The sequence below is a fragment of the Pristiophorus japonicus genome, chromosome 11 (assembly GCF_044704955.1).
Source record: "Pristiophorus japonicus isolate sPriJap1 chromosome 11, sPriJap1.hap1, whole genome shotgun sequence".
In the NCBI taxonomy this organism is placed as follows: Eukaryota; Metazoa; Chordata; class Chondrichthyes; family Pristiophoridae; genus Pristiophorus; species Pristiophorus japonicus.
In genome coordinates this window covers 40,509,507-40,535,465 of record NC_091987.1, presented here as the reverse complement: position 1 = coordinate 40,535,465, position 25,959 = coordinate 40,509,507, and the positions used below count along the sequence as shown (strand labels likewise).

The window sequence follows — 25,959 nt, the reverse complement described above, 5'->3', positions numbered from 1 at the left end:
TCCAGGGCCATTTACAGATCAAGCACAAGGAGGTACTGGGCCACCTGCATTCCTAGAGGTAGATCCCTGGGGAAACACTTAGGAGGAGCATATGGTTAGGACATAGAAGGCACACACCATACCTTGTCACAAACAGAAAGTGCTGGAGTAAAATACACTGAATATGCCTGCACTACACCCAGTGTAAATAAAATCTGGGATCAATCATACCGTACTATGTCCTGAGAGCTCTTGGTCAGGACCATATTCTGTGATTGGTTGATGCTGCCTGCTCCAAAGTCAGGACCCTTTGCAGAGCAAAGCTAAGTAAAGTGCAATAGACTGCAATCATCTTGGATATCATCCCTGAAAAAAATAATGGCACATGGATTGTTGTGAATAATTGAACTATGGCAAACTTTAGGACAACAGGCAATAATGTGCATAATTAAGTGCATTTGTCACAGTGGAGCAGCCACTGATGAAATAGAATCGCTTTCTGTTCATGAGAGGGTTGTCATCGGTGGTGGGCCTACTCCTGCTCCTATTTCTTATGTTCTTATGTTCTGATGAATGATCTAGGATCCGGACGAACAAGGCAGTTATGACCTGCATGATGCAAGAATGCAGTGCAGGTTGGGTGATTTTGGTAAACCGCCTGCAGTTGCTAGGAATTACATTAAGGTCCAAGGCTGCAGTCACTTTGGCTGAGATTGACCATCTTTGTTGTTGATGTAGTTTGCAGGGTTGGCTCCAGAAATGGGCAAAGTTCAGGATCAGATCATTTGAGGTAGCTTAGTTTCCGCATATCATTATCATCATAGGCAGTCCCTCGAAACGAGGCAGACTTTCTTCCATGCCAAAAAAGGATAAGTTCACAGGTGTTCCAATTTTTTTAATATGTAGTAGCCCATTGCACATCAGCCACCATCTGCATATCGAATTTGCCTGACATGACCAGGTACAAATGTCTAAGTCTGAATGCACATCAGTTGGCTTAAGGATGAGTCCTTATTGATCCCTTGAGGAGTAAGCAGGCACTTGTCTGCCCGACTTCCTGTGATCCTTTTCTTTCTCCAAAACCTGCAAATGGAAAGAGATATGTCGATCGGGATGCCCATAGTTCTTGTCAAAGCAGCGAACAATTACTGTTCCCTGGGGAAACAGGCAGAGATACCAAATACAGTGCAGCTTTAAGAAGCTGTCAATAAGGCTTTACTATATTTTCCTAACTTTCTTTCTCGCAGCAATTTAGCACAGAAGCAGTGAATGACGCGCAGCTATATAGAAATCTGAAAACCAGCAATACACCTTTAACCACAAGGGCCCAATTGAAGGGAAGCCAATCCAGTCACCAATCATTGTGAATGGCTGTTGAGTTTCTGGAACACTGGTCCGACACTCCCAACGTGGTATGGGAACATCACCTAATTAACATAAACTCAGGGTTTCAAGAGCCAGCTCATAACAAGTGCATCTGGGTCACATTGTAATTGGACAGCAAAACAGCCTCAAGCCTCAGCACTCCACAATTCAGGGAACTGGTGCCTGATGCACAGCGACAATACTGGTCCTAAAGCTCAGAGCACCAGCTCCATTGGTTGTTGAAAATCAATATGTGTTTAAAGGAAGCTCAGAAGGGAGAGTTAATGCAAAGCTTCTCTGAGGAAAAAAAATCTTTCAACTTTCAAAGAGGAAGAATGACCTCAATGAAATGAGTTTAGTGTCTGGAGCAGTAATCTAATTAGCAGTGCTCAGTTTGATTTCTATCTGCGACTAGATTTTGGATTGGGAGTGCTTTATCCATATTTTGTCAATATTCATAAGTGTCTCAGATAAGGAAATCAACATAAATAAATGTTCAGCTTTACATTTACGAAGTACTGGCATATATCAAGACAAGAAATCGTCACACCAGTATCATACAATTTTAAATAAGCTAACACAATGGATTGCAATCCATGCTGCTGGTGTAAAATTCACCAAAGTTCATCACTGCATGCACAATGTACATAATGTTCTTCCAATAAAATGTGTATAAAAATACCTCACCAGTTATTTGATCACATTATATTCTCAGACAATATAAGGATAAACAGAAGTATAAAAGTAGCAGAAATAAATACAAAGCAATACTGATTTGTGAAAACAAAAAGGAAAACTATTCTTTACTCAACATGTAATGGCTCATTCACATTTGGACCATCAAGCAGGAGGATGCTGAGCATGTTCTGTTGATAGTCTTTATCACAGGGACACAATATAGTACCAATTTCTAAAATAATGAGGTGAATGAATCTGAAAGAAATGGTTAAAAGAGGAGCTAAAAGCTTTTGAGGTATAATAATTTATCTATTTTTAAAAATATGGATACGGAGGAGTAAGTTGAAAAGCATTAACACCATTGAGTTCAGATAACATAAACATAATAAACATCAATAGCCCAATTTTAACCTTGCCCACCCGGTGGAAACAGGGCAGGAGGGTGGTTAAAATGGCCATCAGGCACTTCTCGTTGCATTCCTGATTTGTTCCTCCCGCCGGCATTTTAACTGCGCTGTTTATGACACTGGAGAGGTGCCACCACAGACAGAGGCCTTATTAAATTGTAAACGTGACACTCCAGTGACATCATCCGGACCCCAACATGATTTTAACTCAATTGCAGCAGTCCTGCCCAGTGCCCAACCCACCAGTAAAACCTGACAGGATTGGTGTCCTGAGAATACAACATGAAGTCTGCAGTGAATGAAGGGTTAGAAGTTACAAGCAGGACACCCAGCTGAGGTAAGCTGCCAGCCTTGCCTTCCTCAGTGCTGATGGCTCTGCCTGGGCTACTGATCTTTAGGGTGTCCTACTCTACCTGGATAAGGGCTATAATGTTGATGACTCTGCTCCCCCCCCCCCCCACAACCCTCCCACCCTATCTTGTTCCTTTCACTTTCATTATGCGTTTCCTTGTCCTGAAGAAAGCCAGAGTGAGAGTTAGTGAGTAACTGTTGAAAAGTTAAGTGGAGATGTTTAGAGCTTGGGCATATCAGGCTCGTGGTGGAGAAGAAGTAAGATGAAATGAGGATGCAGAGGTGTGAAATGTAAAACCTAGTGTGTGTAGTGTGATGTGAGGAAAAAGTGCTGGTTGGAGTTGGTAGCTTTGTAAGTGGTAGTATGTGTGGAAAGAATGTTAGTGTGATGAGAAGGAAGGAAGAGGTGAAGGTGTTTGGAATGAGAAAGAGAGGTGTTGCAGCGTGTCCTTGTGATTGCATGCTGAAGGATGTAATAGACGGGAGGAAATTGTTGATTGTTAGGGAAGGGGGTGAAAAGACTGTTGTCGGTTGCTGTTGAGTGAGCTGGAGAGATGAAGAATTGTACTGGCTCTTGCTGCTTTTATGAGGTCATTGAACCTCTTGCTGTCCTGGGGGGTGTTGCTGTTGACACTGACTCTCACCCACATCTGCATCATTAAGACCTTGGGGATATTCTTTCAGCTTCTGGGGAACAGTTGCTTCCCCCTTGCCCAGACTTTGTCCACTGTGACCTCCAGGGAGACATCGGAACACCCGGGGGCAAACATTCTACTCACTGCAGCAGCCAGGATGTCCTCAAGATTACAGAAATGAAAAATGTAAGCAGGGGATGCAACCTTGCTTTAAGAGGTGCATTTCCACTTTAAATAGGCTTCCGGAGTCCCGCTGAAACTTGGAAACAGCAGATGGGCGGGCTGCCAAATTCCCAACATGATCGGGACAGCAGCCCGTCAGTCAAATGGAAATTAGGTCAGAAGTTAAAATTGCCTGGCCCTCACGCCAATGTTTTCATGGGGGTTCCACACTGGCCCTGCCCCCTGCTTGCTCAGTTCACACCCTGAGTTCAAATCGGCTTTCAAAACTGGAGAATGATTCATTCACACTAGTGTTACTGCTTTTAACTCCCTTCTGTTTTGGGCTGTTTTAAATAATGTATTCAGATTTGATGTAAATTCTTGGTGACTTGCTGGTACTGAAAGCTGCCTCCGAGCCTCAAGACATGGTGTAATGTGCCTGGGTAACAACAGCTGCATGAGGAGGCGAATCTTCCTTCTCCTTTACCTCACTCAGCTCACCTGCTAAAATGAGCAAAAAGATTGACCTGGATAAGCAATCCAGTCTTCACTTATCCACCAGGGAAGCAATTACTGCATTGCTGGTGTGTCTCTGCCATTCTCGCCAGTTGCCACATACCAGGAGACAGCTTGTAAACCTGTGAGAACATTTAAATCAGGAACAAAAGAGATGATTAATACTGAAAAGTCTAAAAACAAAAGGGGAATAGTGTCTACCTTATTTCTGAAATTCAAATTGTGCCTCATGGTGAGCAAATGTTCACCAATTTTGATAACCTCGCTGTATCCAATTATTTTAAATACTACAGGCCCTCCATTTCGGTAACAATACTCTTTTTAACTTTTTTTCTTGATACAAGTAGACAATTTCAAAATGTTGGAAGTCACATGTAATGATTAAGAGGTCTGGAGTTGAATATAGTTGGCTTGATCAGCACATTTATGATTGGGACTTGTTTTAAAATGGAAGAATGTTGTTAAGATAATAAGTTTCCACTAAATAATTTTCTAAAAATGTACTGAGATAGTTTAATGAGATTTGCTCTTCAATCACCAAGAGTCAGTTTGGAAATGTATTCTGTGATTTATGCAGTAAACTGAAGTAGAGAAAACAGCCTCCAGCTGGTCTGTAGTTCAAGTTGTAAAGGGTGGTTTCTTAGCGACACTATCTGCTACCTCATACATCAAATATCTGCTTGTATTTATTGAGCAGTCCTTCACCTGGCTTAGCATTATTGACAAATATTTATGAGACATATAGAGCGCAAAATATTTCCCCTGCAGTAATCTCTTATTGAAACATGAACAAACAACAAGGATAAACCTGAGTAATAGTGTTAAAATTGGAATTTCATCCTAACGCCATGTGTGTAGAATTCTGAAAAGTCAGAGTATGTATTAGCACCCATAACATACACTGAAGGAGTCTGTCTCTTAGGCCAGCTGAACTGATGATGTCTCGACATTGTCTGTCACTCTCTATAGAGTATAAGCACTACATTTTGTTATCTTCATAAAGATTTCATTCATCCTAAAATGCATAAAATAAGTACCACTTGACTAACATCAAAGAAAATTGAAATCCACGACTAATTTTATTCCTTCATCTACTTGTGCAGATACTTTACCTGCTGTTACCTATCATACTAAAGTAATTTATAGCCTTGGTTCAGTGGTAGTACTCTTGCTGCTCACTCAAGCACACGGGTTCAACCCCTAGTCAAGGACTTGAGCGCATAACCCAGCCTGATGCTACAGTACGGAAATGCTGTTGTGTTGGAGGCTCCATCTTTTGGATGAGATGTTAAACTGGTTGTCCTCTAGGGTGGATGTAAAAGATCACATGACATTATTCAAAGAAGAGCAGGGGAGATTTTCTGGCCAATATTTTTATCTCAATCAACATAGCCAGAACAAACTGGCTGCTGCATTGCCTTACATTATAACAGTGATTACACCTCAAAAATATTTGATTGGCTGTGAAGTGCTTTGGGACATCCTGTGGTCATGAAAAGTGCAATAGAAATTCAAGTTCTCACTGCTTTGCAAGTTTTGGTAAAATTTCATCAGATTCTTCATTAGCTGTAAAGTTCTGACGAAAGGTCATCGACCTGAAAATTAAACTCTGTCTCTCTCGCCACAGGTGCTGCCTGACCACCTGAGTGTTTCCAGCATTTTCTGTTTTTATTTGTTCATTAGCTGTCGTTGTTGAGACTGTCTGCTTGCTATGACTTGTTCTAGTTTACTTCAGCAATCAACCAATGTTCACACCACTAATGTGTGCTTTGGTTTCAATGTTATAGTAAATAACATGAATTTCTGTCAGTGTAAACTGAGGACAAACACGTGCAGCAGTGTACAGATGTCTAACATTGCAGGTTATAGATGAGTGTTATCTGTATTATATGTACTTTCTGTTGCTGAATATTACAACACAGAATGATAGAAAAGACCAGAATTACAGAACACTTTTATTAATAGTATTTAATAGTGTCCTTGGAATAAAACAGGAGAATTATAGGGCCCAAATTTCCCTAACCTGTTTTTCTAGTGCCCTCACTCGAGCTGCGCCGCTTTTGTCTGCCTCCAAGCGCGCCGAAAAAAGACCCCCGTGTTTTGGCCGCTCCCCAGCCTCTCCTCCGTCGTGGCGTAGCGTGGCTCAATGGATTGGGGGCGGAGCCAGATCCCGGCGCTGAAAACAGTCTGCGCGCATGTGCAGTAGCTCCTGGCAGGCCGTTTCTGCAAACGCGCGCTGCAGGCTGTGTGGGAGGGGCCGAAGCGCACCGTCCCTAGCCCTGGCCCAATGGGCTCCCTCATCGGCGGCCCGCTGCGTTCCCTCAGGTAGGACTTCTATTTTTTATTTGTTAATTCCTGATTAATTTTGGTGCTTTAGGTGCAGGGTTCCTTCTTTTTTTTTGTGTTATTTATTGATTGCTTATTACTTTGGTCTTGGTGCTTTAGGGGCAGGGTTCCTTCTATTTTATTTGTTAATTAATTGCTTATTCATTTTTGTGCTTTGTTTGGTGCTTGGTGGTGCTTTAAATGTAGTTTCTTGTGCCGATTCCTTAACTGTAAGTAAGGTCTTTCTGTGCAGACAAACGTGGACACATACGCTGTCTTAAGTTAGTTTAGTACAATTTTTTTCAGGCCAAATTGGCATAAATGGTGTAAGTGGCTGGGAATGCCCCCTTTTGGAAAGAAAAACTGACCCAACAAAAAACCTAACTCACTCACACTGGCACAAATTAAATGACCATATTTGCAATTAAAAAGATACACCAGAAAAATCAAGTTATAACAAAAAAAATGGTGCAACTCATGGGAAAATTTGGGCCCATTATCTTTTTTTTAACATTGATTACAACTTCAATGGTGATTTTAAAAGGTTCATAAACAAAGCAAAAACAATGAACTGAAAACGATAGTCAGTACATTTCCATTACTCTCTGGCATAGTCCTTAAGCAGCAGGTGGATAATGAGCACTCTTTATTATTTCATAGTAGAAAGTTCAGAAAATTAAGAGAGCACAACGATTCTGGGACAGATGCAGATGCACATGTGGTAGCTCTTGTGGTGAATCAGCAGTTTGATCCCTGGATACATCATGTAAATGTTAAACTTCTATGGCTATATTTACATTATAGATGGATAGGGTGGAATGGAGTTAGTCTTATCGCTGGTGGGCTTGTAACAATCATTTCTCTTTCCCTTTCCCCTCCACCTCACCCTAGAAACGTCATAAAGCAGATTTTTCTGAAGGATTTGCAATTTACTTATTTTAGGCTTTCACGCAACATGCTGAAGTGCTTTTCACATTTTGTGACAAAATACCACCAAATTCCTTCTTGGGAATAGATTCTATAAACTAATCCGGTTTAATCTACATATAGATTGGGCTAACCAAACTGGTAGCAATACGGTGGAGGAGGATTTCCTGGAGTGTATTAGGGAAAGTTTTCTGGACTAATATGTCGAGGAACCAACTAGAGGGCTGGCCATCCTAGACTGGGTGATGTGCAATGAGAAAGGACTAATTAGCAATCTTGTTGTGCGTGGCCCCTTGGGGAAGAGTGACCATAATATGGTAGAATTCTTTATTAATATGGAGAGTGACACAGTTAATTCAGAGACTAGGGTCCTGAACTTAAGGAAAGGTAACTTCGATGATATGAGACATAAATTGGCTAGAATGGACTGACAAATGATACTTAAAGGGTTGACGATGGATAGGCAATGGCAAACATTTAATGATCACATGGATGAACTTCAACAATTGTACATCCTTGTCTGGAGTAAAAATAAAACGGGGAAGGTGGCTCAACCATGACTAACAAGGGAAATTAAGGATAGTGTTAAATACAAGGAAGAGGCAAATGAATAGGTTGAAAAAGCAGCAAACCTGAGGACTGGGAGAAATTTAGAATTCAGCAGAGGAAAACAAAGGATTTAAATAGGAGGGGGAAAATAGATTTTGAGAGGAAGCTTGCTGGGAACATAAAAACTGACTGCAAAAGCTTCTATAGATATGCGAAGAGGAAAAGATTAGTGAAGACAAACATAGGTCCCTTGCAGTCAGATTCAGGTGAATTTATAATGGGGAACAAAGAAATGGCAGACTAGTTGAACAAATGCTTTGGTTCTGTCTTCACGAAGGAAGACACAAATATCCTTCTGGAAGTACTAGAGGACCGAGGGTCTAGTGAGAAGGAGGAACTGAAGGATATCCTTATTAGGCGGGAAATTGTGTTAGGGAAATTGATGGGATTGAAGGTCGATAAATCCCCGGGGCCTGATAGTCTGCATCCCAGAGTACTTAAGGAAGTGGCCCTAGTGGATGCATTGGTGATCATTTTCCAGCAGTCTATCGACTCTGGATCAGTTCCTATGGACTGGAGGGTAGCTAATGTAACACCACTTTTTAAAAAAGGAGGGAGAGAGAAAACAGGTAATTATAGACCGGTTAGCCTGACATCTGTAGTGGGGAAAATGTTGGAATCAATGATTAAAGATGAAATAACAGCGCATTTGGAAGGTAGTGACAGGATCGGTTCAAGTCAACATGGATTTATGAAAGGGAAATTCTCCTTGACAAAAATTCTGGAATTTTTTGAGGATGTAACTAGTAGAGTGGACAAGGGAGAACCGGAGGATGTGGTGTATTTGTACTTTCAAAAGGCTTTTGACAACGTCCCACACAAGAGATTGGTGTGCAAAAGTAAAGCACATGTTATTGCGGGTAATGTACTGACGTGCATAGAGAACTGGTTGGCAGACAGAAAGCAGAGAGTCGGGATAAACGGGTCCTTTTCAGAATGGCAGGCAGTGCCTAATGGGGTGCCGCAGGGCTCAGTGCTGGGACCCCAGCTATTTACAATATACATTCATGATTTGGATGTAGGAATTGAGTGTAATATTTCCAAGTTTGCAGATGAGACTAAACTGGGTGGCGGTGTGAGGAGGATGCTAAGAGGCTGCAGGGTGACTTGGACAGGTTAGGTGAGTGGGCAAATGCATGGCACATGCAGTATAATGTGGATAAATGTGAGGTTATCCACTTTGGGGCAAAAACATGAAGGTGGAATAGTATCTGAATGGCGGAAGATTGGAAAAAGAGGAGGTGCAACGAAACCTGGGTGTCATGGTACATCAGTCATTGAAAGTTGGCATGCAGGTACAGCAGGCGATGAAGAAGGTAAATGGTATGTTGGCCTTCATAGCTAGGGGTTTTTGAGTATAGGAGCAGGGAGATCTTACTGCAGTTGTACAGGGCCGTGGTAAGGCCTTACCTGGAATATTGTGTTCAGTTTTGGTCTCCTAATCTGAGGAAGGACGTTCTTGCTATTGAGCAAGTGCAGCAAAGGCTCACATAAATGATTCCCGGGATGGCTGAACTGACATATGAGGAGAGACTGGATCAACTGGGCCTTTATTCACTGGAGTTGAGAAAGACGAGAGGGGATCTCATAGAAACATATAAAATTCTGATGGGACTGGACAGGTTTGATGCGGGAAGAATGTTCCCGATGTTGGGGAAGTCCAGAACCAGGAGACATAGTTTTAGGATAAGGGGTAAGCCATTTAGGACTGAGATGAGGAGAAACTTCTTCACTCAGAGAGTTGTTAACCTGTGGAATTCCCTACCGCAGAGTGTTGTTGATGCCAGTTCATTGGATGTTCAAGAGGGAGTTAGATATGGCCCTTACGGCTAAAGGGATCAAGGGGTATGGAGAGAAAGCAGGAAAGGGGTACTGAGGTGAATGATCAGCCATGATCTTATTGAATGGTGGTGCAGGCTCGAAGGGGGCCGAATGGCCTGCTCCTGCACCTATTTTATATGTTTCTATGTAACACTTAAACTGTAGCTACCACAGGGGAGAAATAATTTAACATGGATTATTACTACAAAAAACTACTGACACATTTACAACTTCCTTTGCTCATGAATTATGAAGATATTTTCATATGAAAATTAACCACATTTGAATCAAATTGCAATACCTTTATAAAACTTGTTAAATGTGGGAAAGTGCTTTGCAGTAGCAGAAACTACGGCCCTTATTTTCCATTTGCTGGTTTTTTGGCGCCTGCGCATGTTAACGTACGATTGTTTTGTGTACGTTTGCGCCAGAAAAAGAAATTGGGACACTCGCCAAAGAACTCTTTGAATTTGGCACAGTGCTGTCCGAAGTTAGTCTGGGGGGCGGAACTTCAAGCCTGCACTAAAAACTCTCTGGACATGCGCGAAAAGCTGAAGTTGCCAGGGCAACCAGAGACACTGAAGCAAGCTGCAGCCCGCTTCCCCGAAAGGACTGGTACACCACCGCTGCCGAAAGGGGCCACAAAGGACCTCTCCCCACCGCCCCCCAGCTGGACCCACTGCCACTGCTCCCCCCTCCCGGCTGGATCTCCTGTCTCCGCTCCTCTCCCCGCCCGGACCCGCTGCATTCCCAGGCTGAGTTTCCCTCCTGCGCCTGAACTTCAAATCACAGGGTGAGCGGGGGTCTATTCAGCCCGGGATTGCAGTGGGCCCAGCCAGTGGGGAGTAGTCCTTTCAGCCCGGGATTGCAGTGGGCCCAGCCAGTGGGGAGTAGTCCTTTCAGCCCGGGATTGCAGTGGGCCCAGCCAGTGGGGAGTAGTCCTTTCAGCCCGGGATTGCAGTGGGCCCAGCCAGTGGGGAGTAGTCCTTTCAGCCCGGGATTGCAGTGGGCCCAGCCAGTGGGGAGTCGTCCTTTCAGCCAGGGATTGCAGTGGGGGGAGCAGTCCTTTCGGCCTAGAAATTTTCTTCCCTTGCTCTTTAAAAAAAAAAAGTTCCCTGTGGGAAAAAAATGTTTTTCTTGTGTATTCAGTTGCCTCACTCCTGTCCACTTTTGCGCAGCATTGATTCCTTAAGTTAACGGATGGTTTTTTTTGTAGGGCTTTTGAGCAGTGTGCGCCGCACTGAAAATAAACGTGAACAGCCAAAATCAATGAAGTCCACAAAAACGGCGGCGGATACCGTTTTGGCATGGGTGGGTGTCAACATTTTTTAAACTGGTGCATATGGTCGGTGCCAGCCTCCAAACGTTGGCGAAAGTTGGAACGTGAGTATTTCACGCCAAAAAACGTTTGGACGCCAAAAAATGGTGCACGATCGTGGCAAAAATAGGGGCCTACGGCAATCGTCTGATGATAAGCAAGTGTAGAACATTAATTAAAATTCAAATAAAGATGCTTTTGTTTCAAAATGATATTGAAAAGATTTGTATAAATTTTTAAATCGGAAACTTGCTGAAGGAGATGCTGGAAGGGCTGTGATGTGATTCTGTATGCCAAATTGAAGTACTGGAGCAATCTATGAGAGCTCCTAAGGTGCAGCTAATGTAATCCCAGAGACAGCAGTGGCAACCTTGGAAAGATGGATAGCTAAAGCCATGAGAATGTTCAGAGAGGCTGCAAAGGGAAAGAGAAACCCTGAGAGTCTTATGGCAAGAATAGCTGTAAAAAGCTACAAATTGGCCCACTTGACATGTGGCTTACAATGTTTGTAGAGTGATGATTTCAATGTTATTATGCAGTTTGTTTGTGCACTGATAGGATGAAATTTTATTCCCTTTGACATTGCCACTTAATAGCAAAGCTATGATTTGCAGCACTGATTCTGCTCAAGAGCACACACAACAAGCACTGATGTTTAATTTATGGATGCGCTTATTTGCACTGCAAAAATGGCCAACATGCTCCACCCTTTGTTTCTGATTGGTCCCCTTGGAGGATAAGCCACACCCTGAAGTTGCACAGGAATGTGTAACTGGAACCACCCATCCCAAGGTCTCACTGACTATGCAAATTTAACTCGATCCACTTTGACTTTCTGAAGCGACAGAGGACAGAGCTCCCCAGAAGACAGCAAGGACCAGTCAAAGTGCCTTACCCCATTCCAAGTACATCCCTCCCCCAGCCAAAGTGCAGTTTCACCATCATTACAACTGCAAATTCCGGGCCAATTTTATCATTTTGTGCACAAATGGACACAACGTTGAATTACATAGAATGTAGTGCACAGAAATAGGCCATTCGGCCTGACTGGTCTGTGCTGGCTTTTATGCTCCACATGAGTCTCCTATCCTATTTCATCTAACTCTATCAGCAATAATGCCAGGAACACTATTTTGAAGACTATGTAGAAGTGCTGCTGCACTGTCAATTTTGTAAACTTTATATATTATTAAAAGTCTGATGTATGACATGCACTTCCTGTCCACAAATATTACACCGAGCACATTTTTTTCAGAAATTTCTAATGTCCAAAATAAGGTGTTGAACATTCTAATAAAAACATCACAATAACATGATTATATTTACCCAATGTGCCTTTAATGCCTTCTGTCAAATTTTTCCTAATGCCTCAGACTGGCGAATAAGCCTGGGCTTTGACTGGATAGTTTTGTCTCATGCCATTTTAAAGAGTTTCGAACCACATCTGCTCAATCTGAGCAGACAACACCTTCAATTATGCAGCACTGTACTGATTTGTCAGCCTAGATTATTTGTGGGAGGGGCTTTGAATCCACAACTTTCTGACCGAGTTGAGAGTACTGCAACTGGGCTGGCATTAATACTGCTGGCGACAATGATGATGTACGATAAACACAACCAAAATGGCAACTCAGTACAAATAATTAAAACAAACTACAAATAACACTCATCATTATCATGAATATTAATTAATAATAGAGGTGTAATCCTCTCATTTCCCCCCAACACAGCCCAAGCTATGTGTCCCAGCTCCTTCCTGAAAATACAATAAGATGATGTACAATCAAAACTCCATTGCCATAAAGAGACAAGATCATCTCTGCAGTTATCAGAGGTTAGGATTCTCACATCTAGCTCCTGGTCTCTGTGGGAAATGTGAGGAAAAGGAGAGATTACAAAATAAAACAAAATATTCAGCTGGGAGAAAAGTCTGTGATAGAGACAGTGGGGGAGAAATGGGCCTGGTTTGCAGCTCCTGTTAGCGGCTGCAGGAGGCGGTAACGGGACGCTCAGGGGTTACCAACTGGGCACGACGAAATCACCGATGCCCGCAAACTTCCCTGTCTGTTTTGTGCAAGCGCTAACACTGCCTCGCTCTCTTGCACCTTAGATTATGATGTCATCCAGTGTGCAGTGCCCAATTACCACCCTGGATGTAATATTCTCTCCCGTCCCTTGCAGCATTGCTGGGGATGAACAACAGCAGCAGCAGGAGGCTTTGTCATCTCAGCCTGGCCATTTGGAGAGTAATATTTAAAGACAAATGTGGTCAGTTAGGGTAAAATTTATTTATCTCCCCATTCTGATGCCTCTTGTGTCAGCTGTGACTCAGTGGGTAGCACACTCTCCTCTGAGTCAGAAGGTTGTGGGTTCAAGTCCCACTCCACGGACTTGAGCACATTAATCTAGGCTGACACTCCAGTACAGTGCTGAGGAAATGCTCCACTGTTGGAGGTGCCATCTTTCAGATGAGATGTTAAAGCGAGGCCCCGTCTGCCCCCTCAGGTGGATGTAAAAGATACGATGGCACTATTTCGAAGAAGAGCAGGGGAATTATCCTCGGCGTCCTTGCCAATATTTATCCCTCAATCAACATAACAAAAATAGTTGATCTGGTTATTATCATATTGCTGTTTGTGGGAGTTGCTGTGCGCAAAATTGGCTGCCGCGTTTCCTACATTACAACAGTGACTACACTTCAAAACTACTTCAATGGCTGTAAGGCACGTTGAGATGTCCAGTGGTTATGAAAGACATTATATAAGTGCAAGTCTTTCTTTTCCTTCTCCTGATTTATTTTGCCCCCACGAGTGCTCAGCCCTGCACTCTCTTAGAGAGCTAGCGGCTGCTATGCACGTAGCAAGATGCCGTGGCCCAAAAGAAACAGCATGAAGATGCATGGAATGTTGGCCTTTATTGCAAGGGGGATGGAGTATAAAAGCAGGGAAGTCCTGCTACAACTGTACAGGGTATTGGTGAGGCCACACCTAGAGTATGGCGGGACCATCTACCATCAATGGCGTTACTCGGCGCCGAGCTTGCGGCCAACACTTTGCCGTAGGCAGTTAGGCTTATACAGCTGTGCCTGGTCTCCAGTTGTCTTGGAGCCCCTTGTCACTGGACCAAGACCTTGCTCAGCTAAGCCCGTGTGGTTGCCAGTGTGCAGCAGCCACCCCACGTTAAAAGAACTCACGCACAGGCATCTTCCATTTCGACAGTATGAAGTTCGGGATCTGGAACGTCAGGACCTTCATGGACAATTCCAACATCAACAGGTTGGAATGCCGCACTGCCATAGTTGCCCGGGAACACAGACGTTTTGACATTGACATCGCCGCCCTAAGCGAGACCCGGCAGGCAGGGAAAGGCCAGGGGAAGGAACATGGTGGAGGTTGAATCTTCTTCTAGAAAGTGAAACCAGAGGCAGAACGCCACCTTCATGGAGTCGGCTTTGCCGTCAAGAACGAGCTGGTCGACCACATCAAGGATTCCCCCGTGGGGTTAACGAACGCCCCATGACTCTTCGTCTTACCCTATGCCGGAACCAATGTGCCACAGTCATCAGTGCGTACGCCCCCACACTCGATGCACCAGATGAGGCTAAAGAGGGTTTTCATTCCAACCTCGAGACATCCTTGTCCCATGTCCCCATGGCCGACAAATTGATCCTCCTGGGTGACTTTAATGCCAGGGTCAGCAAAGACACAGCCCTCTGGGGAGGCGTGATTGGCAGAGAGGGGGTAGGAAAAGCCAATTCCAGTAGTACCTTACTCCTGACAAAATGTCTAGAACATGAACTCCTCATCACCAACACGCGGTTCCGCCAGAGGGACAAATACAAAGCATCGTGGCAACGCCCTTGCTCCAAACACTGGCACCTGCTTGATTATGTAATCATCCGAGCCAGGGATTGCCAGGATGTGCGCATCACCCGCGCCATGACAGGAGCTGCGGAATGTTGGACGGACCATCGGCTCATCCAATCCACGATCAACATTAACATAGCCTCAAAGCAGAGGGGACAACAGAAGCAGTTCTGCAAAAAAGTTAATGCCGGAGCACTTAGAGACCCAGCTAAGAGCCCTATACAGCCAGCACCTCACAGCCAATCTAGCGTGCCTTGATGACCCTGAGATGCTGAATGCCAACAGCGCTTGGTCTGCCCTCCAGGCCTCTATAAACAGTGACTGTGAAGAGAAACTTGGTCACTCAACCAGAAAACGTCAGCACTGGTTTGATGACAATGATCAGGAGATTGAAGAAATAATAGATCGCAAGCGCAAAGCATTCCTGAGCCTCAAGTAACAACCCAACTCGGGGGCTGCAAAACAACATTACAAACGGCTCAAGGCTCAGGTCCAACAAAAAACCCGAGATCTAAAGAACAGGTGGTGGATGAAGAAAGCGCAGAAGATAGAAACATAGAAACATAGAAAATAGGTGCAGGAGTAGGCCATTCGGCCCTTCGACTCCCTCAGTACCCCTTTCCTGCTTTCTTTCCATACCCCTTGTTACCTTTAGCCGTAAGGGCCATATCTAACTCCCTCTTGAATATATCCAATGAACTGGCATCAATAACACTTTGCGGTAGGGAATTCCACAGGTTAACAACTCTGAGTGAAGAAGTTTCTCCTCATCTCAGTCCTAAATGGCCTACCCCTTATCCTAAGACTGTGTCCCCTGGTTCTGGACATCCCCAACATCGGGAACATTCTTCCCGCATCTAACCTATCCAGTCCCGCCAGAATCATACATGTTTCGATGAGATCCCCTCTCATCCTTCTAAACTCCAGTGTATAAAGGCCCAGTTGATCCAGTCTCTCCTCATATGTCAGTCCAGCCATCCCGGGAATCAGTGTGGTGAACCTTCGCTGCACTCCCTCAATAGCAAGAACGTCCTTCCTCAGATTAGGAGACCAAAACTGAACACAATATCCCAGGTGAGGCCTCACCAAGGCCCTGTACATCTGCAGTAAGACCTCCCTGCTCCTACACTCAAATCCCCTAGCTATGAAGGCCAACATACCATTTGCCTTCTTCACCGCCTGCTGTACCTGTATGCCAACTTTCAATGATTGATGAACCATGACACCCAAGGCTCGTTGCACCTCCCCTTTTCTTAATCTGCCGCCATTCAGATAATATTCTGCCTTCATGTTTTTGCCCGCAAAATGGATAACCTCATACTTATCCACATTATACTGCATCTGCCATCCATTTGCCCACTCACCTAACTGTCCAAGTTACCCTGCAGCCTCTTAGTGTCCTCCTCACAGCTCACACTGCCACCCAGTTTAGTCTCATCTGCAAACTAAGCGATATTACACTCAATTCCTGCATCTAAATCATTAATGTATATTGTAAAGAGCTGGGGTTCCAGCACTGAGCCCTGCGACACCCCACTAGTCACGGCCTGCCATTCTGAAATTGACCCGTTTATCCTGATTCTCTGCTTCCTGTCTGCCAACCAGTTCTCTATCCACGTCAGTACATTACCCCCAATAATTTTGATTTTCCACACCAATCTCTTGTGTGGGACCTTGTCAAAAGCCTTTTGAATGTCCAAATACACCACATCCTCGGGTTGTCCGTTGTCCACTTGACTAGATACATCCTCAAAAGTCAAGCATGATTTTCCATTCAGAAATCCATGCTGACTTGGATCGATCCTGTCACTGCTTTCCAAATGCACTGCTATTTCATCTTTAATAATTGATTCCAATATTTTCCACACTACTGATGTCAGGCTAACCAGTCTATAATTACACGTTTTCTCTCTCCCTTTTTTAAAAAGTGGTGTTACATTAGCTACCTTCCAGTCCATAGGAATTGATCCAGAGTCGATAGACTGTTGGAAAATGATCACCAATGCATCCACTATTTCTAGGGCCACCTTAAGTACTCTAGGATGCAGACTATCAGGCCCCAGAGATTTATCGGCCTTCAATCCGCTCACACAATTTCCCTTACACAATTTCCCGCCTAAAAAGGATATCCTTCAGTTCCTCCTCCTCACTAGATCCTCGGTCCTCTAGTACTTCTAGAAGGTTATTTGTGTCTTCCTTCGTGAAGACAGAACCAAAGTATTTGTTCAACTAGTCTGCTATTTCTTTGTTCCCCATTATAAATTCACCTGAATCTGACTTCAAGGGACCTACGTTTGTCTTCACTAATCTTTTCCTCTTCACATATCTATAGAAGCTTTTGCAGTCAGTTTTTATGTTCCTGGCAAGCTTCCTCTCATACTCTATTTTCCCCCTCCTAATTAAACCCTTTGTCCTCCTCTGCTGAATTCTAAATTTTTCCTAGTCCTCAGGTTTGCTGCTTTTTCTTACCAATTTATATGCCTCTTCCTTGGATTTAACACTATCCTTAATTTCCCTTGTTAGCCACGGTTGAGCCACCTTCCCCATTTTATTTTTACTCCAGACAGGGATGTACAATTGTTGAAGTTCATCCATGTGATCTTTAAATGTTTGCCATTGCCTATCCACCGTCAATCCTTTACGTATCATTTGCCCGTCTATTCTAGTCAATTCACGCCTCATACCATCGAAGTTACCTTTCCTTAAGTACAACAACTGGGCGACAACCACGATATGCGAGGATTCTTCACTGCAGTCAAGGCCACCTACGGTCCAAACTCCCAAGGCCCCACCCCACTCCTGGCAAAGAACAGGGAAATACTCATCAAGGACACCGAGGCTGTCAGGGCCCGATGGAAGGAGCACTTTGGAGATCTCCTCAATCAAAACTCTGCCTTTGACTCTGGCGTTCTTGACTCCATCCCGCAGCATGCGACCCGCCACCAACTCAGTGAAACTCCAACATTGCATGAGGTAGGCAAAGCCATAAAACAGCTCAAGAATAACAAGGCTACGGGTGTGGATGGAATCCCTGCTGAGTTGCTAAAGTATGGTGAAGAGGCACTGTCGGCGCGAATGCATGACCTCCTCTCTCATCTGGAAGGAGGAGAGCATGCCGGGAGATCTGAGAGATGAAGCGATTGTGACCATTTTTTAAAAAGGGGACAAGTCTGACTGCGGCAACTACAGGGGAATCTCCCTACTATCAGCCACTGGGAAAGTTGTCGCTAGAGTTCTCCTCAATCATCGTCTTCCTGTAGCCGAGGAGCTCCTCATGGAATCGCAGTGCGGATTTCATCCCCTACGGGGCACAACGGACATGATCTTTGCTGCGCGACAGCTGCAGGGAAAATGCAGGGAGATGTGCCACCCCTTATACATGGCCTTTTCCGATCTTACAAAGGCCTTTGACACTGTCAACCGTGAGGGTCTATGGAGCGTCCTCCTCCATTTCAGATGCCCCCAAAGTTTGTCAACATCCTGCACCTTCACAATGCCATGCAGGCCGTGATCCTTACCAACGGATGCATTGCAAACCCAATTCACGTCTGGACCGGGGTCAAACAGGGCTGCGTCATCACTCCAACTCTCTTCCTCACTGCCATGCTCCACCTCACAATCAGCAAGCTCCCCGCTGGAGTGGAACTAAACTACAGAACTAGTGAGTAGCTGTTTAACCTATGCCGCCTCCAGGCCAGGTCCAAGATCACCCAAACCTCTGTCGTTGAGCTACAGTACGCGGACGACGACTGCGTCTGCACACATTCTGAGGCTGAACTCCAGGATATAGTCAATGTATTCACTCAGGCATATGAAAGCATGGGCCTCACGCTTAACATCAGTAAGACAAAGGTCCTCCACCAGCCTGTCGCCGCCGCACAGCATTACCCTCCAATCATAAAGATCCTCAGCGCGGCCCTTGACAACATGGACCATTTCCCGTACCGCGGGAGCCTTTTATCAACAAAGGCAGACATTGATGCACAGATGCAGCATCGCCTCCAGTGCACCAGTGCAGCCTTCGGCCATCTGAGGAAAAGAGTGTTTGAAGACCAGGCCCTCAAATCTACCACCAAGCTCATGGTCTACAGGGCTATAGTAATACCCGCCCTCCTGTATGGATCTGAGGCATGGACGATGTATAGAAGGCACCTCAAGTCGCTGGAGATATATCACCAACGATGTCTTCGCAAGATCCTACAAATCCCCTGGGAGGACAGGCGCACCAACATCAGTGTCCTCGTCCAGGCTAACATCCCCAGTATTGAAGCATTGACCACACTCGATCAGCTTCGCTGAGCAGGCCACATAGTTCACATGCCAGATACGAGACTCCCTAAGCAAATGCTTTATGCGAAGTTCCTTAATGGTAAATGAGCCAAAGGTGGGCAGTGGAAGCGTTACAAGGACATCCTCAAAGCCTCCCTGGTAAATTGCGACATCATCACTGACACCTGGGAGACCCTGGCCGAAGAACGCCCGAGGTGGAGAAAGTGCATCCAGGAGGGCGTTGAGCTCTTCGAGTCTCAACGCAAAGAGCATGAAGAGGTCAAGCGCAGGTAGTGGAAGGAATGCGCAGCAAACCAGCCCCACCGATCCCTTCCCTCGACGAATGTCTGTCCCACCTGTAAAAGGGTCTGTGGCTCTCCTATTGGATTGTTCAGCCATCAGAGAACTCACTTGGGGAGTGGAAGCAAGTCTTCCTCGATTCCGATGGACTGCCTATGATGGTGATTATTTAAGAAGGGATATACTTGCATTGGAGGCAGTTTAGAGAAGGTTCACGAGGTTGATTGCTGAGATGAAGAAGTTGTCTTGTGAAGAAAGGTTGAGCAGGTTGAGTCTATACTTATTGGAGTTTAGAAGAATGAGAAGTGATCTTATTGAAACATATAAGATACTGAGGGGGCTCGACAAGGTAGATGCAGAGAGGATGTTTCCACTCGTGGGGGGATCGTTTAAGAATAAGGGATCGCCCATTTAGAACTGAGATGAGAAGGAATTTCTTCTTGGAGAGTCGTAAATCTGTGGAATTCTGTGAGAGAGCTGTGGAGGCTGGGTCATTGAATATATTTAAGTTGGAGACAGATACATTTTTGAAAGATAAGGGAGTGAAGGGTTTTGTGGAGTGGGCAGGCAAGTGGAGCTGAGCCCAAGATCAGGTTGGCCATGATCTTATTGAATGGCAGAGCAGGCTCGAGGGGCCAAATGGCCTACTGCTGCTCCTATTTCTTATGTTCTTATGCAAGTTTAATTTAGCCCATCATTGGCCCTTCCATTTAAGCGAGGGAAGGAGCCTGTGCAGACAGCAGCGCTGCACTAAGCATTATTCAGCGCTCTGCCGATACTACCCCTGTCTCTCCCTTTAGCACTCTAAGGGAAGTGGAGCGCTAAATCAAGCACTCCACTTCCCTCTTGATGCACTAAAGCTGAAGTTCCCCGCAGCAGCAAATCTTTTTCGCCCAGCGACACTTTTGCGCTCCCTGTAAAGTTATCACCCCAAACAGGGGGCTACGCAATTTCTAGCCCTGTGTAGCTGACATAATGAAAGAAAGACTTGGATTTATATAGCACCTTTCATGACCACCGGACATCTCAAAACACTTCACATCCAATGAAATACTTTATGGAGTGCAGTCACTGTTGTAAAGTAGGAAATGTGGCAGCCATTTTGCGTACATTAAGCTCCCACAAGCAGCAATGTGATAATGGCAAGGTAATCTGTTTTTGTTGAGCTGATTGAGAGATAAATATTAGCCAGGACACCCGGGATAACTCCACTGCTCTTCTTCAAAATAGTGCCATGTGATCTTTTACGTCTACTTGAGAGAGCAAACAGGGCCTCGATTTAACCTCTCATCCGAAAGATGGAAAAAAGCAAAAAGGAAGATGGACAGAGAGAGAGTTAATCTTCATGACAGGCATAAGGGGAAGAGAAAGTCAAAGACAACATTTCAATGACGTATAGAGAGGAAATAGGGTGATACCAAATGGAAGACAGAGTGGGAGACAAATAAAGAAACAATCACAGGAAGAGAGATTTTTGTCCATGCCAAGAGAGTGCAGAATGATAGAATAATACCTTATCGTTTTGTGGTGCAATGCTCCTCTCATTATAAAACAGCGTAGTACCCAACTGACAAGCAACAATATGCTAGTATTATAAAACAAAAATAAATACCTTCAGAGAAAACAGGAAAGGGTACCAACAAATCTTTAGAAACCTGGAAATTGTTGTTTGTGATATTACCAAATGAACATTTAATGCATTCATGCAACATTCCCCTCTCTATTTTAAGAGATGCAGACTCCTTTTCTAAAAATATTGTTTGATAACATTAAAATAATAGAAAGAGGAATGTCTATTAATGTGTTAAGCTTCTGTATGTTAATAGTGCAACAGTCACTTCCAGGCCAAAACGTTTCAGAATTTATTGCTCAGGGGACTGACTGCTTTCACACCAAGAGCTGTTTTAGACCATTCTGCTGAATACAGCGATGGCACATGCTTTTGCAGCAACATGATTCATAGTGGCTCTGCCCAATTAAGTGATGATTATCAGAGCCTGGCAGTCTTGAAAGTCATTCCCTTAGTGACATAACACGCAGCTGTCAACATCATTAATTATTTAAGTCTTTGCAGGATGAATAGTTCCGTACCAATAATGTGACAGTTCATATGAATGGCAGAGACCGTGGTACTAACAAAGGGAAGCTACGGATTAAGGTAGCTGAGAGTCTGACTTTATCGCATACTGCTTTTAGTAGTGAGTGTAGTGCATGGCTGTAAAAGTAAATCAATGAAAGCTGGTGCCTTTGGTCATAAAGTTCTTTGGATTTTTGGAAAAATTGTGAAGAAAATGCAAAACTTTAGAACCTTAAAGGTCCTCACTGGAATGTGAATCGAACATGTTCTCCAAAAGGTGGGCCATCTGTTCTGACAGATTACCACCCAGGCCGTGAAGACAATTAGACCATCTGACTCGCATAACTCTGGATATGGCAGATAGTGTACATGACCAGGCATCCACCCCATGCCCCCTCCTGCTGTAGGTATGGTAAAGCCAGCAGCATGTCTCAGCTCAAGGGAGAAGAAGGCTCCCTCATTGCCAAGAAGCTCCCACTGACATACAGCATCTGGTCACTTCACTGACTCCTGCCACAAAGAGAGTTTGTAAAAGAGGTGGTAGGTTAGATTCTAGAGCATGTCATACAAAGCCACCAAAGAGAAGTACTGGGCTCCCACACACACTCTCACATTCACACATGCATTTTTGCACATAAACCACTTTTAGGACATTAAAAACTGGTTGAAGTGAAGTTAAACTGTGCCCAGAGAGTGTCCCTGCTATAGTGCCAGATAATATATCAGCAGTTGGCACACATGGGATCAGAAATACTTCAACTGCATCTTAATGTGGGTTTTTTGGATGCAGCGTTGTCCAGATCAGCGGCAGTCTGCTGATACACTAGTTGGATGGGAACGTAGGAGAAGGTCACGCCGGTGTGTATGGCTCTAGCAGCTTCAATAGCAGAACCTCCTGGCTCCTCCTGCTGGTCTTTTTCATCCCCTTGCTGTGATTAGTTGTCCTCTTCCATTGTTACGACTTGCTGGATTGTGACATTGTGCAGCATACAGCACATGCTACAATGATCTTGGGAGGCATTAGCTAGGCTGTATTGTAGAGTGCCCCCAATTTGTCATGGTGGTAAAGTGCTGCATCAAGGTGCGTATGGTGTAATACTGCACTTCATTGTTTCTGTGTTTGGCAGCCTTCATGACTTTCATAGAGGCATTATGAGTCAGAAATTGAGGGAGTGTTTCTTGATCTGAGGAACCAACGTTGCACTCTTCATTGTGGTCAAATAGTGGGTGGATAGCCTATAAAGTGGGCATTGGCTATATGACTCTGTGATAGAAATATAGAAAATAGGTGCAGGAGTAGGCCATTCGGCCCTTCGAGCCTGCACCACCATTCAATTAGATCATGGCTGATCATTCACCTCAGTACCCCTTTCCTGTTTTCTCTCCATACCCCTTGATCCCTTTAGCCGTAAGGCCATATCTAACTCCCTCTGGAATATATACAGTGAACTGGCATCAACAACTGTCTGCGGTAGGGAATTCCACAGGTTAACAACTCTCTGAGTGAATAAGTTTCTCCTCATCTCAGTTCTAAATGGCTTACTCCTTATCCTGAGACTATGTCCCCTGGTTCTGGACTTCCCAAACATCGGGAACATTCTTCCCTCATCTAACCTGTCTAGTCCCATCAGAATCTTATATGTTTCTATGAGATCCCTTCTCATCCTTCTAAACTCCAGTGAATAAAGGCCCAGTCGATCCAATCTCTCCTCATACGTCAGTCCAGCCATCACAGGAATCAGTCTGGTGAACCTTCGCTGCACTCACTCAATAGCAAGAACGTACTTTCTCAGATTAGGAGACCAAAATTGAACAAAATATTCCAGGTGAGGCTTCACCAAGGCCCTGTACAACTTCAATTAGACCTCCCTGCTCCTATACTCAAAACCCCTAGCTATGAAGGCCAATATACCATTTGCATTCTTCATCGCCTGCTGTACCTTCATGCCAACTTTCAATGACGGATGTACCATGACACCCAGGTCTTGTTGCACTTGCCTTTTTCTTAATCTGCCGCCGTTCAGCTAATATTCTGCCTTCGTGTTTTTGCCCTCAAAGTGATAACCTCACATTTATCCACATTATACTGCATCTACCATGCATTTGTCCACTCACCTAATCTATCCAAGTCACCCTGCAGCCTCTTAGCGTCCTCCTCATAGCTCACACTGCCACCCAGTTTAGTGTCATCAGCAAACTTGGAGATATTACACTCAATTTCTTCATCCAAATCATTAATATATATTGTAAATAGCTGGGGTCCCAGCACTGAGCCCTGCGGCACCCCACTAGTCACTGCCTGCCATTTTGAAAAGGAACAGTTTATCCCGACTCTCTGCTTCCTGTCTGCGAACCAGTTCTCTATCCACATCAATACATTACCCCAATACCATGTGCTTCAATTTTCCACACCAATCTCTTGTGTGGGACCTTGTCAAAAGCCTTATGAAAGTCCAAATACACCACATCCACTGGTTCTCCCTTGTCCACTCTACTAGTTACATCTTCAAAAAATTCCAGAAGATTTGTCAAGCATGATTTCCCTTTCATAAATCCATGTTGACTTGGACCGATCCTGTCGCTGTTTTCCAAATGCGGTTATTTCATCTTTAATAATTGATTCCAACATTTTCCCCACTACTGATGTCAAGCTAACCGGTCTATAATTACCCATTTTCTCCCCCCCTCCTTTTTCAAAAAGTGATGTTACATTAGCTACCCTCCAGTCCATAGCAACTGATCCAGAGTCGATAGACTGTTGGAAAATGATCCCCATGCATCCACTATTTCTAGGGCCGCTTCATTAAGTACTCTGGGATGCAGACTATCAAGCCCCGAGGATTTATCGGCCTTTAATCCCATCAATTTCCCTAACACAATTTCCTGCCTAATAAGGATATACTTCAGTTTCTCCTTCTCACTCGATCCTCGGTCCCCTCGTACTTCCGGAAGATTATTTGTGTCTTCCTTCGTGAAGACAGAACCAAAGTATTTGTTCAACTAGTCTGCCATTTCTTTGTTCCCCATTATAAATTCACCTGAATCTGACTGCAAGGGACCTACGTTTGTCTTCACTAATCTTTTCCTCTTCGCATATCTATAGAAGCTTTTGCAGTCAGTTTTTATGTTCCCGGCAAGCTTCCTCTCATACTCTATTTTTCCCCTCCTAATTAAACCCTTTGTCCTCTGCTGAATTCTAAATTTCTCCCAGTCCTCAGATTTGTTGCTTTTTCTGGCCAATTTATATGCCTCTTCCTTGGATTTAACACTATCCTTAATTTCCCTTGTTAGCCACGGTTGAGCCACCTTCCCCGTTTTATTTTTACTCCAGACAGGGATTTACAATTGTTGAAGTTCATCCATGTGATCTTTAAATGTTTGCCATTGCCTATCCACCGTCAACCCTTTAAGTATCATTTGCCAGTCTATTCTAGCCAATTCACGCCTCAAACCATCGAAGTTACCTTTCCTTAAGTTCAGGACCCTAGTCTCTGAATTAACTGTGTCACTCTCCATCTTAATAAAGAATTCTACCTTATTATGGTCACTCTTCCCCAAGGGTCTTCACACAACAAGATTGCTAATCAGTCCTTTCGCATTACACATCACCCAGTCTAGGATGGCCAGCCCTCTAGCTGGTTCCTCGACATTTTGGTCGAGAAAACCATCCCGAATACACTCCAGGAAATCCTCCTCCACCGTATTGCTACCTGTTTGGTTAGCCCAATCTATATGTAGATTAAAGTCGCCCATGATAACTGCTGTCCCTTTATTGCATGCATCACTAATTCCTTGTTTGATGCTGTTCCTAACCTCACCACAACTGTTTGGTAGTCTGTACATCACTCCCACGAGCGTTTTCTGCCTTTTGGTATTCCGCAGCTGCACCCATACAGATTCCACATCATCCCAGCTAATGTTCTTCCTTACTATTGAGTTAATTTCCTCTTTAACCAGCAATGCTAATCCACCTCCTTTTCCTTTCTGTCTATCCTTCCTGAATGTTGAATACCCCTGGAGGTTAAGTTCCCAGCCTTGGTCACCTTGGAGCCATGTCTCCGTGATGCCAATGATATCATTCATTAATTGCTGCCTGTGCAGTTAATTCGTCCACCTTATTACGAATACTCCTCGCACTGAGGCACAAAGCCTTCAGGCTTGTCTTTTTAACACATTTTGCCCTTTTAGAATTTTGCTGCAATGTGGCCCTTTTTGATTTTTGCCTTGGGTTTCTCTGCCCTCCACTTTTACTTTTCTTCTTTCTATCTTTTGCTTCTGCCCCCTTTCTACTTCCTTTTGTCTCCCTGCATAGGTTCCCATCCCCCTGCCACATTAGTTTAACCCCTCGCCAACA

At 44.3% G+C, this 25,959-nt stretch overlaps 1 protein-coding gene across 7 annotated transcripts in view; it reads left to right on the top strand.

Moving 5' to 3' along the window:
• Positions 1-6,349: 6,349 nt before the first annotated feature.
• The window catches only part of LOC139276015 (interleukin-1 receptor accessory protein-like 1), a 1,534,993-nt gene continuing 1,515,383 nt past the window's right edge, over positions 6,350-25,959 (top strand). For 2 of the 7 annotated variants that reach the window (XM_070893365.1, XM_070893368.1), the window contains exons 1-2: positions 6,350-6,418; positions 10,992-11,086. Coding sequence is in view for 2 of the 7 variants with exons in the window: in XM_070893362.1 (XP_070749463.1) it covers positions 6,381-6,418 (38 nt within the window). In the remaining 5 variants the exon portion in view is untranslated. Of the gene's footprint in view, positions 6,419-10,353; positions 10,569-10,991; positions 11,159-25,959 lie in introns of those variants that run through there. The other 5 variants (XM_070893362.1, XM_070893361.1, XM_070893363.1 and 2 more) reach the window with 4 other exon arrangements.